General features: G+C 37.5%; 1 protein-coding gene across 2 annotated transcripts; it reads left to right on the top strand.

Moving 5' to 3' along the window:
* Window positions 1-140: 140 nt before the first annotated feature.
* LOC144638270 (holocytochrome c-type synthase-like) lies at window positions 141-8218 on the top strand. Of its 2 annotated transcripts, none has more exons than XM_078497493.1 (5): window positions 141-242; window positions 3026-3326; window positions 4713-4987; window positions 5747-5830; window positions 7067-8218. In XM_078497493.1, exons 2-5 carry the CDS (start codon window positions 3063-3065, stop codon window positions 7293-7295), a joined length of 852 nt encoding a protein of 283 aa, XP_078353619.1. In that variant the 5' UTR covers window positions 141-242; window positions 3026-3062; the 3' UTR covers window positions 7296-8218. The 2 variants fall into 2 exon arrangements, with proteins under 2 accessions (XP_078353619.1, XP_078353620.1); XM_078497494.1 differs by having other exon boundaries at window positions 176-242; window positions 3031-3326.
* Window positions 8219-17618: the final 9400 nt, after the last annotated feature.

The following is a 17618-nucleotide window of genomic DNA, read 5'->3' as shown; positions in this document are numbered from 1 at the left end:
CAATCACGTTTCACGAGGAAAAAATAGCCATTTCACTTTTTACGATAAAAGCCAGGAGAGGTCGCGGATCGCGGATCTCGAAAAAAAACCTTCCCGGAACTCAGATCCCTCTCACCTCCAAACGAGTGAGATAGCCTGGGAACAAGTTTACCCGATCACGTCGTACCTAGACAGGACTGTTCATTTAGTTACTTTCTTGGACGTTTTCCCACAGAAAAAGGCGATCATCTATCTAAATACAGGTCAGAAGGTCTAGTCTATTTAGTAACGTATTACAAAATTTAATTTTTCAGCCACAAGATACACATTTCGCTATGTAATCCTTGAAAAGAAAGTCAAGGAAACAGAATGTGACATAACTTTGAGCACGTTGTCTTGATCATGAGCAAGTCATTTGTCTGTTTTGATTTTGATTTCTGTCAGTTCTGATCAATCAAGCCTGTATTGCATATGCATACAGGTTATAACTTTAGTGGGTGATTGAGGGGTCACTTCTTAAGGCACCACATGCACAAAATTTCAAACTTCATTCAGCCAATATATGCAACCTTCCGTGTGCTAGCTGTAATGTGATGACCACTCTTTTGTTGGGGGAGGGGGTACTTCCATACATAAGCATTATCCATCTATGCCAACTTATCCTAGAGCCTCTCGAATACAAACTGTATTTCGTGGCAGATCCAGACCTTCAGGGGGGGTGGGGGGGACGGTCTTAAAGATTGTTTTTCTATTTTTTTTTTTCGGGTCTCAGTTTGGCCTAGAAATTAGGTGTGGGCCAGACCCGGTGTCCTAGCCGATTTTGACCCCCCTGGATTTGGACCCCCCGGTCCAAATCTGCTCGCCGATATGGACCCCCCGGTTCAAATCCACTAGCCGATATGGACCCCCGGAAGTCCATATTGGCTAGCGAATTTGGACCCCCCTTCGGGAATTTGGACCCCCCCCATCAGAAGTGATCATACTTTACTTTCGTACTCCTGCAGTCGTAAACGAATAAAAGAAAAGATGATAAAAAGTCCATACAAATATTTCATGGACATTGAAAAGAGGAAATAGACAACGTACGCCCTGGTGTTTACCAAACACAGCATGCACGCGCATTGTAAAATTTATGTTATTCTCAACGTCCCGAAGCAACGTTTTCCAAATGAAAATCAAGTGTCATTTTTTTTTGACCCGAGCCTAAAGTGCAGAACCAAATTTACAATTGCGTTTTTTGTTAGTTTGTTGTCTACGTCTGAAATTATAATAAGACATGTTCGGCTAATAAGTCCCTTACTGTCAAGTTAGTTTATTAGAATAAATGTTCGGTTGAGTGAATTTACAAAAACCTGAAAAGATACAGGACAATAAGATTACTACTGGACTCTAATTACATTGTTTTCTTTTTGTTTTTACTTTACACAATAGATTTCTTCTAAATAGCTTCCGACTTTTAAAACAGTTTTTCGCTTTGCCGACAAAACAAAGAGCAGTTTTCTCGACTTTTACAGCGTAAGAAGTGTTTTTTTTTTGTAGTATAAGCTTTGTTAAAAGTTGTAAACTTGAAATAGAAAGATTCTCACAAAAAGCGCGAACGCGAGTTTTATTACTTCTGTGTAAATTAGTTGTGAAACTAGGAGAAAATACTTGTTCACGGTATTATAATTATTATCATACCGAAAGCGTAAAAACACTTTTACTGTTGTGTTCTTGATAGTTTGTCGTTCGCTTGAAATGAAACGTTTTGTCAATACCCAAAGCACCCAAAACAGGTTAAATAAAGTTGCTAACACCGCGTTTTTGTCTAGTTTACTCTACTTAGAACGAATCATCATTATGGAGTAATCAATAGTTACTGGACAATAACTCACTCAAAGACTCTAATTACGTTGTCTTTTTTGTTTACATTTCACAACTTTTTTTAAAAGAGGTTCCGACTTCTTTAAAAAGGTTTTTTTTTTTTGTAACAGTGCCGATAGAGCAAGTTTGTCGGCTATTCAGTAACTGCATGCGCAAGCGTGTAAACAGTGGTTAAAAAAAGAGGTTCGCATAGAGCGCAAAAATAAAGTTAACTGTTACAGTTAAAAAGCAAGTTAAACAAGTAAAAATATGTTTACCGTGTATTGTACTGACTTGATAATTGTTTTTGTTGATCTGAATATTAAGGCGTGAAAAAAGAATAGAACGAAATTCGCGTTTTTCTTAGACTTTGAGTTACCGTTAGGTTATAATTGCTACTATTGCTGATTGCAATTATTTTGTCTCTATTAAGGCGTAATTTAAAAATAAGAATATTACGAAGTTCTCGGTTTTCTAATACTTTAAGTTAGTAATACCGTAAGATTATAACAGGATCCGTAGTTAGACGCTGTCTTTAGTCAGGTCTTTAGTTTACAATAAGCTTTGCAATGAATTATAGTAATTTTCGGTAATAATTTACAGGCCTGCATAGAACGCAAAATTGCATCGCTATTATATAAAGTTATTTTATTTACTATAATAAATATGGCAGAATTATAACAAGATATGCATTTGTTTTCATTATCTTAATTACAAATTTTGTGTTTGTCATTCGAGGGAACGTTGAAAAATATGCTTGCAAATGGAAAAATTTACTGAGTAAGAAGGAGACAAAGCTTAAATAACAATTGTTTAGGGGGGTCCAAATCGGCGAAGGGGGGGGCCATATCGGCTAGTGGATTTGGACCGGGGGGTCCATATCGGCTAGCGGATTTGGACCGGGGGGTCCAATTCGACGGGGGGTCCAAATCGGCTGTGACACCGGCCCTCCCCTAGCTTCCAAACTGGAATCTCCACAGTCTTCCGTATGGGTCACCAAATCTCCCGGATATGAAGAAAATGTTTTCCTGCTTAGATCTGGGGAGAATAGTGAGATATTTGAATCATTTTTGCAGATGAATTGGCAGAGTTCTATTTTTTCTTACCCCATTTTGAGGGTTGAGAAAGGTAACATTAATTTGATAACCTTGGATTGACAAATTTGGTGGTCCTCATGAAAGATTCAACTTTATTCTCATTCAAGAAAAGTCCCAGAAGAATCATAGTCTAGTTTAACAGGAATGGGTGGTAGCTCATCGACGCCAGTGTCAACAGATGCTGGAGGCAGTGCTGCAATTGTCACTCAAACCCCTACGAGTGGGTGCCCAGTCCAACACAGCTCTCCAGCACCTGACAGAACATCCAAGCCCTCAATCAGTGAATGTCCAATGCATCAAGATGGCGGGGTGAAGCTGCAAGCCAGTCAGTGTCCCATCAGTGCAGGAAGTGGTTGTGACAGTAATGCTATGGACAAGGGCACGGATGCCTTGGATCCGACTAACATGGTATTAATAGTCAATTTTCCTTTAGCTACAGGCTTGAAATAGTGAATTATTTTCATTTCTTTTGCACACATTTCATTTAATGTTAGTTCTGAGAAACTGCTGTGTTATTTTTAACAAATTATTATTCCACGAGCACACGTTGGATATAAGTTGGCTATAACAATCATATATCCAACAAGAGCCAGTGGAATAACTGTTTTATTAAAAACGCCCAAAGAATAAAAATATTTGAGCTCCCCAACTGTTTTCGTTGATGCGTATTAGCTACCATATTTGTGGTAAATGGTATATGAGCTCATATACCATTGTCTGTTAACCAATCAAAATGCAGGAATTGCAATATACCATTGCTAGTTTTTGATGATTTTCTTTATTTTCATCTCTTGTCTGCTTGACAATGTATTTTCATGGTAAGAAGAAATTGGGAGCTCAACTGTTAAACATACTTTTAAAGGGAACCTTGGCTGTAAAACAGCAGTCTAAAACCGTTTTGGTTGTTCAAAGTCGCAGATTTATTTTTCATTCGAATACTGGGCCTTTGATTTGTCAATTCTTGTGCTTTTAAATTTCCCATGTGCTGCCATTTGGGATTTTATGACATTAGTGCATTGTCGATGTTATTAGAAAGCAATGCCAGGTTCTTTTGTGAGAAACAATTGGGCAATGCACTGAGGTCATAAATTCCAAAATGGCACCGCATGGGAAATTTAAAAGCCATAATCTTTTCCGTTTACGGTTGTAATTAAATGCTATTTCTCCCCTGCCCTGTAAAATTTGTAATTTAGGCATTATTTCAAACAAGTCAATGTCAACTTGCCTCAAGAGCAGAGGTTTCCTTTAAAAGACAGTATTGTCTAGTTTGATTTTCTAGATTGTAGTTACTGTCTGTTTGAGAATGTGTTTTCGCTTCCCTCAGTCAAAAACTGCATTTGTAACCCCGATTTCTAGAACTACCCAATTTCTCAAACCAATATTTGTTTCCCTTAGAGAGGCTCTGCCAGGGAGGGAATCCATGTCGCTTGTCTAAATTTAAAAATGCCCCTTGTCGCTGTTTTATCACACTTCCTGTCGCTATCGATAGTTGAATTGAAGGAAAATTGATTGTCCTTGTCGGAATTTAAGTTTTTTCAAAACGGTTTATTTTATGTGCTGTCGCTACTTTTTGGGCCATGTCGCTTGTCGGAATTTACCCTGGCAGGGCCTCCTTAGAGGTTCGAAAAATCAGGATTCTAATGTATTAATACTTTGTGAGAAAGAAAGTTGTGTGGCCAGAACATTCACTGCTGCAAGTCCATTATACCACGCATTTTGAGTAGCAAGGTGAGCATTGACTATATTGATTATTATTGTAATGTGAAATTCACAGTTGATAACTTTCCTTTGCAGATGCCGCCACCAAACCAACAACCTTCCCCTGGCCAACCATTCCCTCTGCCAATCAATCGCCAGGTATCATCCATCCCTAGAGGGGGTACTGGCAAGGATGAGAACTGGGTGTACCCCTCACAGCAGATGTTCTGGAATGCAATGTTACGTAAGGGCTGGAAATGGAAGGATGATGAAGTACAAGCTAATGACATGGATAATATCATCAGGATCCACAATGCCAACAACGAGGCTGCGTGGCAGGAGATTCTTAAGTGGGAGGCTCTTCACTACAAGTAAGATTGGGATTGCATTTAAAGGGACTGTGTCATGGTTAAGTTAAGTTTACAATGTTTTTTAACTTTTCCAAATACAGTCAACTCTCGTTATAATGGACTTCCAGTTATAATGGAATTCCAGTTTAGTGTCCTATATAGCGAGAGTCCGTAATAGCAGGAGTCATTTCCAGTCAAACCTCTTTTGCCGGGGTTGCTAGCCTGATGTGGATGTAAAAAGAACTGACAATTTATTTGAACCTGAGCCACAGGCAAGGGTTAACACAAAAAAATTGACTTACTTGAGTATTTACATCAAGCCATGAAAACAAAACATAAGCAAGCTCATGGGAACTGTTTTTGGCCTATGTTTTGTAAATTTTTTGTAAGCTTTTTAGTTAGCTCCTAGTTAGCCTGCAATACAATGCAGGCATATTTTAGCAAGCGAGCACTTTTTGATCAGGTGAGTGCCATCTTGGATTCAAACATGGGAGAGGGCTGGGGAGATTGGACAAACTGTGTCCCAGGGAGTAAGAGTGAGGCTGAATGTAGAGTGTGTTTGTTTTCTCACTTCCAATCATCTCTCCACCCTTATCCAACATGGTGGTGAATCTACTTGAGCTTATACTGCTTTCTCGCATGCCCACGGAAAATGCCTGCACTGCAGGCCAGCTCCAAGTCAACAGAACAATCCCAAGATATCACATAGTGAATGATAATTCCAGAATTCACTTTCATTTTTATTTCGTTACCTTTTCTCCTTCATTTTTTTTTTTACAGGGAATGCGACACACCAAAACTGCTTAGTTTTAGAGGGAAAGCAAAAGAGTTTTCTCCACGGGCAAGAATAAGAAGTTGGATGGGGTAAGAAAGATATACGTTATATTTTGCTCACTGGTATAAATTTGCTTTCAGGTGGTTTATTAACAATTTTTGAATTTGAATTTGATAAAATGTTGTGGACTTCGATAAAGCAAGGGCTAACTACTACCTTTATCAGAGCGAGTTAAAGCTCTGGAATTAACTACTACCCCTGATACACGTACCTCCCCCCCCCCCCCTCGTTTTTTTTTCCTCGCTCGCCTGTGTTTTTTGCTCTCCAACAACTACTAAGAGCCTAGAACAGGCTATGACATAGCTAGCAGAGCCGTGCAATCAAATTCAGTATATGTGCGCGTGCACAAAATCAAATAGTGCACGCTGATAGTGGGAACATGGCGTGAGCAAATCGCTTCACCAAACGTTTTCTTTTGCACTAGTTTTTGGCATTGGTTTAAATCTACATTTCCACTGGCAATGTTACAAACCAATTGCTTCATGCTCTTAGCTGTGCAGTATCAAGTTATGGTGCACTTGCAAATTTGGAGAACTCTCAAGAAGCTAGAGCTGCTCTTGGCTATCACCTGGTGCAATTCTTACGCTTCTTTCATGCTCGCCAAACTTCCTTCGTGCACCATAGTTCAATAGTGCACACTAAAGCATGAACCAATTATTGTTAAATCTGCACTGTCGGATAAATTTTATGCTTCTGTAGGACAACCCTTCTCAAAACGGCTGTATGTCGACTGGGAAGTAATAGTACCTTTTAGGTAAAAATTCATAGACTTGTGCCATAAATTAAGGTGTTGCATCTAAAATGGATATCTTTACAGTTTTCCCAGACTTGACTTGTAGGAAAGGTTATTGGGATAAATCAGTTAGTATTAAAATGTTTAGATTTGGTACCAGTTAATTCAGTCACGTCCACGGTACAAGATTCTGGTTCCTTGAATTACTTTCTGAGAAACACCCCGCCACTTTCTTATAGGGGTCCCCCAGGGATATATTACTCACTCGTATGGCTCTGGTATATCATAAGGCCAAGTACCTTGGTAATATTGTTTATTTAAAAAAATTAATTCTTCTGGTTCCTTGAATTACTTTCTGAGAAACACCCCGTCACTTTCTTATAGGGGTCCCCCAGGGATATATTACTCACTCGTATGGCTGTGGTATATCATTAGGCCAAGTACTTTGATAATATTGTTTATTAAAAATAATTAATTCTTCTCTCCCGTTTTACTTTAATCCTAATACTTAATAATTCTTCCTTTCTCCCAGTTATGAGCTTCCATTTGATCGTCACGACTGGGTTATCGATCGCTGTGGTCGGGAAGTCCGATACATTATCGATTACTACGACATCGGCGACGAAGAAGCTTACAAGAGTGGAGAATTTGTCGCGCTCGACGTTCGACCAGCAATGGATTCTTTTCAAGCGGTTCTTGACAGAGCGAGGATTGCTGTTCTTCGGTGGACACTATATTTCAGCAGTCCAAAGGATGAATAAATAAGAAAAAATCCAGTTTGCGCAAAGAGACAAAACTTTGTTCTTCAACGTGAATTAACTGGGAAAAAAAAAATGGCAAATACGGATTTGAATATCGGAGAAAAACAGACTAAAAGGAAAAGAGGCTTATCTGACCGAATGGGTGACTCCCGCACACTGTTGAGCCGGTTTCGCATAACTTATGATACTCTAAAGGGACTGTGTCACGGATTTTAGTTACATTTAGGCATGGGAAATGACCATCAAATTCGTTAAAATATGAAAATAACCTCTTAAAACAGTGAAGAAAATTTTCAATAACACACCAAATACAAAAGAAGGTATGGATGGCCAAAAGCGACGAAGATTGAAACGGATTGCGATACGTGTTTTTTGCAATATTGTTGGGCTAAACATTTTTCAAAGTAAATCTTGTTTGCTTGTAACTTTAAATTATAACGCCCGGGAGTCACATTTGGTTGCAATGAAGCTATGGTTTTGCCATTTAGATCCATAGAAGTAATTTCTTTGCAAACATTAAGTTTCATAGCGAGTATTTGGCAAAACTAAATAAAATAAACTTAACTCAGCTGTGACACAGTCTCTTTAAAATATAAAATCGCTGACAGAATTGTCTTTTGGAATTGAGAAACGAAAATCTTCTTCTAATAAACTGAAGCATAAAAACATTCATGTTAACCTGCATAGGTAAAATATTTGGCTCGCTTAATCAGTTCTGGACATTGTGTACTTTTGTGTGACAAGCTTCATTTTAAATTTAAATCCTTAATTGTTGTAATATATATTTTGAGGCACAGTTTGGAAAAATTACTTGTCATGTACTGTTCAAATCTATTTTAAAATGTTTGCGAAAACATTTTAAAATATATTGTAAAGACACTTGTGTATGACTGAAAAACAGTTAAATAAAGTTTATCAAAATAGAGGTTTTTAAAACGTCTTAAACTAGTTTTTCTCTTAACCTTTTTCTTAAAGGTTAAATCGATTTTACTCCAAGCTCCCTAGTCTTTGAGAAATTTAAAGTTTCCGAAAGAGATCTCTATCCTGCAACTTTACACTAACGACAAAATTAGTCGAAGTCCATGAAGAGTCCATAAAGTTTTTATTTCAAGAGTTGATAGTGAAATGCATTTCGTAAAAAATTTCTCGTAATCCTTATTTCTACCTTGCATTTATAAGCATTAAAAAACAAACATTAAGTTTCTTTTATACACAGAGCACGCTGAAAACAAATCGTTTGGGTTGTCAGTCGAGACGACTAGCTTCTTGATTTAATTAGAGTTCGTCTCCGCTTCGAGTTTTCTTTTCTTTTTTATTCTTGGCTTTGCTAGAAGTTTTCCTGTTGGAAATAAAAAGAAAATTGTTTATAAATAACTTACATCACTGCCCCCCCCCCCCCCCCCCCCCCTGCCCCGCTTTCAATAATGGAGCTTTTATAATGATAATCAATTTGATAATCAATTTCAATTATGATAATCAATTTATATAGCGCATTTTTCATATGTAATGTTCAAATGCGCTGTACACATACTGTAATTTACTACACATAGGCCAGACTACAACACCGGGAACTTCATGTCCTACTCTTTGCGAATAGTGTGTGGGTTCTTTAACGTCCCCTGTTATAAGACTGAAGATACAGGAGACGGGACCTACGGTTTATCGTCCTTTTCCGAGAAGACTAGAATGTCTAACCATTTGCAGATGTAATTACAAAGGCAGCACATTCTCCTCAGTTATTTTAAGACCCTGAGTGTTGGTCTGGTCTGGGGTTCAAACCCACGACCTCCCGCACAGCAGTCCGGCGCTCTACCAACTGAGCTTACCAGGCGGCGGTTAGCTCAGCATCTTATGGTGTTCATAAGGTGCTTGCACCCTTTCCAAGTGACAAAGCCGGTGAGCACCTGACTTGTAGGGCTTGGACAGGGCTGTGACTCATTGCCCCCTTATTGGCTGAGCATTAACAGCAAAACTACACAAAATGTCCAAGGTAACCTTTGCTATTCCGGATTGAAATTAAAAAAATACTTATAGTACGGCGCACGACGTTTCAGATAGTGGACATGGCCCCTCCTAGCCTGTTCTAGGTTCTCGGTAGTTAGGAATACGCGGGCAAGCAAGGAAAAACGTAGTGGGACAACCCTCGTGTAGACTATACGTAGTCCCACATTTTTCTCAAAGTAAGTGGAGTGAGCAAGCGCGTGATAAAATCACCTCTAGCTATTCTGCCATAATTCCGTCCGACTAATCCACCCACTCCGCTTTCTCCTGAAACCTGTCCTATGACATAGCATTTTGTAATTGTACCTTGATTTCTTCCCACTAACCCGCCAATATACAACACCCCTGAAACATTGCCTGTCGCATAGCTATTGTTTATTTTAACATGGTGTCCAGAACCACTAAAGCCCACTAAGCCTCCTATGTAACGGCGCCCTAAAACATCGCCTGTCGCATAGCTGCTTAGGATCGTGCCATAATGGCCTCCCACCAAACCTCCTATTTGATTTGCTGTGCCTGTGGTTTTTCCTATTCCTGAAACAGTGCCTGTCGCATAGCAGTTTTGGATCGTGCCTTGATATAATTTTCCAACCAATCCTCCCACAGCGGATTGTCCAGAAACCTTTGCTGCTGCATAGCTATCAGTGATTCTACTAACTGTGTCACTCAAGCCAACTAAACCTCCTACGTAATCATATGTACCTAACACTTGTCCTGTAACATAGCTATTGTATATCCTGCCATAATGATGTCCAGCTAATCCTCCTATAAATGTTGTCCCCTTAACTGATACGTTTTCAAGTCTTAGGTTTTTCACTTGTCCAGTTCTTTCGATCCCCTTAAACAACCCTGTGTTACCACTCCAATGAGTCCCATTGATCTTCAAATTCAGAATCTTTTTATTGTTCCCATCCAAAATCCCTTCAAAACGTGGCAAAGGAGCAAAGTTAGCAATAGGAGATAGGTCGATGTTTTGGGTGACTATAAAATATTTGCCTGTATTGTTTTTCCATATGCCTCGTAGTTTTTGCAAGTCGACGATGCTTGCAATTTTATAAGGGTCGTGACTTGTGCCTTTCCCTGGTCCATCCGTAGCGATACTTCGGCTTGTCACAGGTTTAATGAGTGAAAGTGCTTTGGTACCAGGGGAAGAACAAGCACCGGATTTCACGGCTACAATTTCTTGAGTGATTTGAGTTTTCTTTTGTTTAAGCTGCTGAATCTTTGTAGTACACTCCAGTTGGGTTGGGTTTGGATCAACTGCCTTTACTGACATTCGAAGAGCTAGAAGTAATGGAAATAAGTGTGATAGATATTTTATGCCTGGTGAATAACTCTGAGTACATTTCAAATTCTTCATTTGTAACTGTCTCTTAGACAGACTGTCCAATAATCAGGGTGAATGATTTGATTATCGAACTACGAGTACCGAACAGTTCGATTTGGGACATAAGGTGTACAATGGTCTCATAGTGATTTTGTTATGCGCGAGAATCGAGTCTGGAAATTTTTGCGGATTTCTTTCGACCACTTTCTCACTAAAAGAAGTATGACTGGGTACATGGAGTAGAGGATCGATATGTTGTTGAGTCAAGTAACTGTACGTGATCAAACAGTGTGAAATCCCGATTTCTTGAACCTCATGATAACTCAAACCAAAAGTCATTTTCCCTCCTCAAACACTGTAATTTTACCCCGATTTCTTGAAATACACTCTTTTTTATAAGAACCTTTTTTTATAAGAACGTCGAGGCTGAAAAAGGCCAAAATTAAAGGACATCCTAAGAATGTGCCAAGGCTGAAATTTGGTTAACTGACAAATTTTATTATTTTTCATTTGAGCTCATTAAAATTTACCTTTGTTCTTTTTGTTTGTATCTGCCATCGCTTTCACGACAGTCAACGCAACGACTAGGAAAAAAATTTCCTTTAAACGCATCTTGCTTTTCTTATGGATCACAAACTTGGCTGGCTGACCTAGAATCGAGAAAAAATAACAAGTCAAAGTTTTTGTTAACAGAAGAAATAATTGTCCAGAGTTTATTTGAGATGTTAACGTGTCCAGTTTCTAAATGCAACAACTAAAAGTATCATATTATTCGTTTCTAATGAGAACGTCCAATTTTTAGTCTCCGCTGGCACTAGACCTTCTTTCTTTTTAAAGACTTTTACAACACAATATAATATTCAACACATTGTATAATAACCTGAATTCTACGCGCATTTTAATTGGTTCTTACTTGTGATCTACAGTACAGACACATAGATGACGTCACGCGGTGGTGTGACTCGCGCGCGTGATCAGAGTTCATAGTCCAAATCAGAGTTGTCGGAAAAGTTTTTCAAACTCGCGGGGCCACAACAAAGCAAAAAAGTTAAGTCACCCTAAGTCGCTCTAAGTTGTTTTATATATAGTATAGATATTTTCTGTAACAATGCTTTATGGTGTACCATGATGATTCCCAGGTACATTTATATCACAACTGTACTTAGGTCGGTCAAAAAATTGCCTAAAGTCGCTCAAAATCGCCCAAAGTTAAATCGCCTTAAATCGCCCAAAATCGCCCGTAATTTCGGACAAAATAAGCTAAAATTGCCTAAAGTCGCCTTTAGTTGCCCAAAGTTACGGCGACTTTGGGTCCCAGAGTAGGCCTACAATGCAACACGTTTGGCAGTCTCCTTTCATATTTATTGCGAACATTTCGACGTCGCACGGTTTTAATTTTATCTAAAACGTACTTTGGCCGGGACAAGTACCACATTGACAGCCGACTGTTAAAAGAAAAAATTAAAACTTTTACGTCAGTGATTTACGATGACAAAGTTTCTCAAATAGTGCCTCGAAAAGAAAAAATTCAGTGATTTGGACGTAATCAAACTTTCTGTTGAGGAAAATATTTCACGAAATAGTGCCGAGAAAAGAAAAATAAACGACATTTTAATTTTAATTTAAAATGGCACTAATTTGTGAAAGATTTCTCGGACAAAGGAAAAAAGACCGCAAGCCACGATATGAAACTTTTGATATATCGGTTTGGTTAGTACATGTTTGTTAAAGACTGGAATATAAGCCATCGGAAGAATTGTTTGCGTGCTCCCTGCAATGCATCGTGTGTGACGTCGTTGACATTTTCAAAAAAGACTTTTAAAGTCGTCCTTATCAATTTAAAAAATCTATCAATCACTTAAAGAGAAAAAAAATAAATTAAAAATCAAACTTTCTGTTTAGGAAAATATTTCACGAGTACATTCGTAGACATCTAAAATTTAAGTCAAACAATCGGTCGTTTGGAGCAAGAAATGGCGATAAAAACACAGACTACCGTACGGGAGTCCTGTATGAGGGTCGTACGCATTTGCGCGCGGCGGGGGAGGGGGGGGGGGGCGCAAAAAGCCTATATATTACATATTATATTATATACACAGTATTCGACCACCGAAAAAGGGGACATTGTAAAGCGATGAAGTGATGGTTCGTGTTTGGAGTCTTTTGACTTTCAACGCACAAGCTTTAACCATGCAAATTAATTGTGTACAGGAAGCACATCTGCTACGTATGATTGTATATTAATTGGACGGACGACCTAGGCATCTTGTGAATATAGATCTCGCATATAGCAAGTCAAGAGTAGCGGGGATGTTCCTCACAATATTTTATTGCCTATTGTGCCTACAATACGAACTTTTCTACTTTAAAATGAGGAAACTTTGCTTCCCAAGTTACGTCCAAATAACTGAAACAACGAACTTTTAAAAATGATGTGTTTTCATAGGCTTCCTTTCCTTAACATATATCACGCGCGCGTCCGTAAAATAGCACCAAGTGTTCTTAATCGTCTGCTGCGCAGCCAACAAAATACTTTTTTTAATCGGGTCTTCCCTTCTGGTAACAAAGCGGCTATGTTACCAGATAGATGTCCAAGAGAATCATAACTATCTATCTCAATAATTTTGAAACGCTTATAAAACGGACAGACAGCTCAAAGTTAAAGTGACTATGAATCCACACGATCCACAAACAGTAACAGTTAGTGCCGGATAGAAAAACATATTTGAACATAGGCTTATTGGGAGAAAAGGGAAAATTTTAACTACAAGAATTGATTAACCATCCATGTACGTATAAAAACAGAATAGAAATATCAACAATGATTAAACTTTCGTAAAAGCGTTTTTTCGGAATGCTAGGGTTTTTGTTTGATAAACAGAGTTCAAGAAGACCCGAAAGGGGTAAAATTGCAATTGAAAAGTCTTTTCTAAACGTATATCTTACCTAATAAATCATGAAGCGGGAAAATATCCTCCTTCTTCTAAGCCTTCGTTACTGGTTAGCTCACTGTAGCAAACTGAATGTGATCGGTGGCTTTCTGTAATTTACGAGGTTGTAATTAGCAAAGATAAGATATATAACTGACACCTATCAAGTAGGAAAATTGTTTTTAAGTGCTGCTTACAACTATCAAGACTTGCTGGCGCCAGCAGAACCTGGAGACAGAGCATGCGCAGTTGCATCAATCTTGGGTGGACTTCTAAATATTTATGATAACGTGAATTTTCGCCAAGTTAAAATGGGGCAAATTTTCATTGTTATAAAAACTTCAACTATAAAAACAGTCTGAGAGAGTGTACATGCTATTAAACAATCATTACAGTCTTCCCTTTTAGAACTCTTTTGGGGTTAATGCAGTAAAAATGACGCTTAATTTGCAATTTTTAAACAAAAGACGAGAAAGACTACGAGAAAGAGATGACGAAACAGGTTTGTTATTTGTTACCTAGGGAAGTGATTGTTCAGGATAAGAATGCTTTTGTCGACATTGGATCAGTTTAAAGATAACAAAACGTGACCATTTAAAAGCACTTAGTAAATGAGAAAAGCAGTTCATGTCAGCTGAAAAGACGTTTCAAGCAAACACTTTCTCTAACAGGCGAAACGTGTTATCGAAACGCACCAACGCACCAACTGTTTACACATTAAAAGTCACGGAACGAAAGGCAATCAATATTCTTGATCCAACGAAACTGAGTTCTAACTAAAAACAACAAACTGGTTGTTTGAAGAAAGTACTTTTGAGAAACTGGGAAGATTTTTGTCATGATCACTAGAAATATTGGTTTTCAGTGATATAGATTCGAAGAATGCTTTTGTCGACTTTGGATCAGTTTAAAGAGAACAAAACGTGACCATTTAAAAGCACTTAATTAGTAAATGAAAAAAACATTTAATGTCAGCTAAAAAGACGTTTCAAGCAAACACTTTCTCTAACAGGCGAAACGTGTTATCGAAACGCACCAACGCACCAACTGTTTACACATTAAAAGTCACGGAACGAAAGGCAATCAATATTCTTGATCTAACGAAACTGAGTTCTAACTAAAAACAACAAACTGGTTGTTTGAAGAAGGTACTTTTGAGAAACTGTGAAGATTTTTGCTATGATCACTAGAAATATTGATTTTCAGTAATATAGAGTCGTGCTTTTGTCGATATGTGATCAGTTTAAAGAGAACAAAACGTGACCATTTAAAAGCACTTAGTAAATGAGAAAAACAGTTAATGTCAGCTAAAAAGACGTTTCAAGCAAACACTTACTCCAACAGGCGAAACGCTTTATCAAAATGGCTTTTTATGGCCCAATTGCGCGTTCACTTTGACTAGTACTTTACAAAAACTTTTTACGAAACATATGTAAATTTATATCGAAATGATTTTCATTTAGCACGCACCAACTGTTCACCCATTTAAAGTCACGAAACAAAACGCAATCAATATTCTTTATCTGACGAAACTGAGTTCTAACTAAAAACAATAAACTGGTTGTTTGAAGAAAGTACTTTTGAGAAACTGGGAAGATTTTTGTCATGATCACTAGAAATATTGGTTTTCAGTGATATAGATTCGAAGAATGCTTTTGTCGACTTTGGATCAGTTTAAAGAGAACAAAACGTGACCATTTAAAAGCACTTAATTAGTAAATGAAAAAAACATTTAATGTCAGCTAAAAAGACGTTTCAAGCAAACACTTTCTCTAACAGGCGAAACGTTTTATCGAAATGACTTTTATATGGATGTTCACTTTGACCAGCACTTTACCAATACTTTTTACGAAAGAGACGTAAATTTGTATCGAAATGATTTTCATATAGCACGTAGTGGTCGTAATTATTATCGTAATTAAGTGATATGGAAGGCTAGTTACAAATATCCAGTTTTTCCGGCGGTTGCAGAACTTCTTCGTATTTATTTAATGTAAAATATTCGCTCAGTTGAAAACTAAACCTACAAATTTTAACTTAGTATATAAGCTTCAAAAAAAAAGCAACAGCCAGAGAGAGTATATTCTATTTATCAATTATTCCTTTAAATTGGAAAAAAACTACGAGATTAACTCTGCGTATGGAAAATATCGCTCATAGTTAAAAATATTAAACAAGGACGACAAAGACCACGATGTAGGAATTACGAAGAGGACGTAATTTCTGAGTCTCCGAAGAGGGCCAAGCCAAATGCGAACTTACTTGTAAATTTAGCGCCCTGAACATTGCCTTAAGCCATATGAAGTTGTTCTAAAGCAAAGGTATGGGTGGAAAAGGTAAAAAGGAGAAACGAGCCAGATCGAGAAGTTCAACCGGTGATGAATTCGAACAAGATGGCCGCCATTATGAAGAACTTTTAGCTCTCTACAAAGCACTTGAACAAAAAGACGCTGAGAAAAGTGTGGAAATTGCAAGCCTAAAAGCCCTCCTCCAGAAAGCAAGAGATAATTTAAAAACTCTCAACCAAAAAGTAGTTGCCCGGGAATCTTAAATTCAGTTCACACAAAAGGAACAAGATGAGGTTAATGGCGGTTTGGAGACGTGCGGAAAGGAGCAGATAAGACAAGATCTCGAACGAGTTGACTTGTAAAACCGTAGACGCCCGCCCCCCATCCTTTTGTCACCCTTTATCATACATTAATTTTAAGGTAATTTTCTGACAATGAGGTGGGTAATCATTTTCCGGGGAATATTAAGTTGTTTCCTCGGGTCGGAACCCTGCGGGGACAATAAACAGCATGACGTTTTACAAGGGTTTTTTTCTTTTACCTTTTCTACCTTTTTAAGAGAATGCTCATTCACAAGGTCCACAAGATGCGCCTAGAACGCCAAGGTAAAGATATTTAGTGAATCATTCAAAGCAGAGCAAATTTTAATTATTTTTGAACGATTTATTGAATACACATGCGTCATGGGATATTACCATGATTATAAGAATTTCTAATAAAAGCTACAACGTAAAACACTATTTCCGTCAACAGTGGAACCCCGATATAACGATTCTTGATATAACGATATTCCCGATATAACGATGAATATTCTATGTCCCGGCAAAAGTTACAGTAAACTGTATGGGACGGAACCCCGATATAACGATCCTCGATATAACATTATTGGAGTTTGTTAAATCTTTACAAGGTGTTGAGGGGAAGAGAAGAAATGAAAGGGGTAATTTAGACTTTGTGTTTATTTTTATTTTCAATGTATTGAGCTGGTATAGGAAAAGGTGATGAAAACTTAAAAATTAGAAAACCACATAGGAGTTTAATGGGAGAGTAAGGTTTTAGAAATGTGCTTAATTTTTTTTTATGCACCCCCAAATTCATGCATGCATGCGGCAACTTCCCATCATAAAGCCTGATTTCATGTTCAACCACTCAATAACAAATTTCTTCTTTTTCAGACATTTATTTTTCTTTAGGCCCTGTCATACACTGAAGTTTAATGAATGGAAATGATTTAACAACTTGACTTGCTAATTATATTAACTAATCTTTCCCTTATAGCTTTATACATTTTAGGCTTTAACGTCTCAGCTTGATATAATTTCTATTTCAGACATAAATGGAGCAAAGATACAATGCTTGTTGAATCTCATTCAAGGCCAACAACAGATCAGATACATATTTCTTATTTAGTTTTTAAAATATTAATCGATTAGTTCTTTACTAAATTTTATATTTCTCGTTTATGAAAACATTGTATGCCCTCTTTTTAAGAACGTTGAATACCCATAGATTTTGGAGAGATAATTAAAATTAAAGGTTTTTTTAAAAACTATTTTTATGTATTCTTATGATAAAATAGATGTTATCGTAAAAATAGGATCCTTATAATCAACCATAATTGTTATTTTCAATTACTTATAAAATCAAATTGTTTTTTATGCCATAACAAGCAACATAATTTCTACACCCATATATCTTACCTTATATATCTTATATATATCTTGTTTTCTAGAGGCCTTTTTTATCGCTTAGCAGAGTATCCCCCAATGTGCCAATA

This window comes from Oculina patagonica, chromosome 14 (genome assembly GCF_052425735.1).
Source record: "Oculina patagonica isolate OP01 chromosome 14, crgOcupat, whole genome shotgun sequence".
NCBI classification, from domain to species: domain Eukaryota; kingdom Metazoa; phylum Cnidaria; class Anthozoa; order Scleractinia; family Oculinidae; genus Oculina; species Oculina patagonica.
This window is presented reverse-complemented; position numbering and strand designations above follow the sequence as displayed.

Excerpts from the sequence above, each read along its gene's own strand:
- LOC144638270 (XM_078497493.1), top strand. The coding sequence starts at position 3,063 with ATGGGTGGTAGCTCATCGACGCCAGTGTCAACAGATGCTGGAGGCAGT. Across the intron at positions 3,327-4,712 it reads CCTTGGATCCGACTAACATG|ATGCCGCCACCAAACCAACA; the intron begins GTATTAATAGTC and ends TTTCCTTTGCAG. Across the intron at positions 5,831-7,066 it reads AGAATAAGAAGTTGGATGGG|TTATGAGCTTCCATTTGATC; the intron begins GTAAGAAAGATA and ends CCTTTCTCCCAG.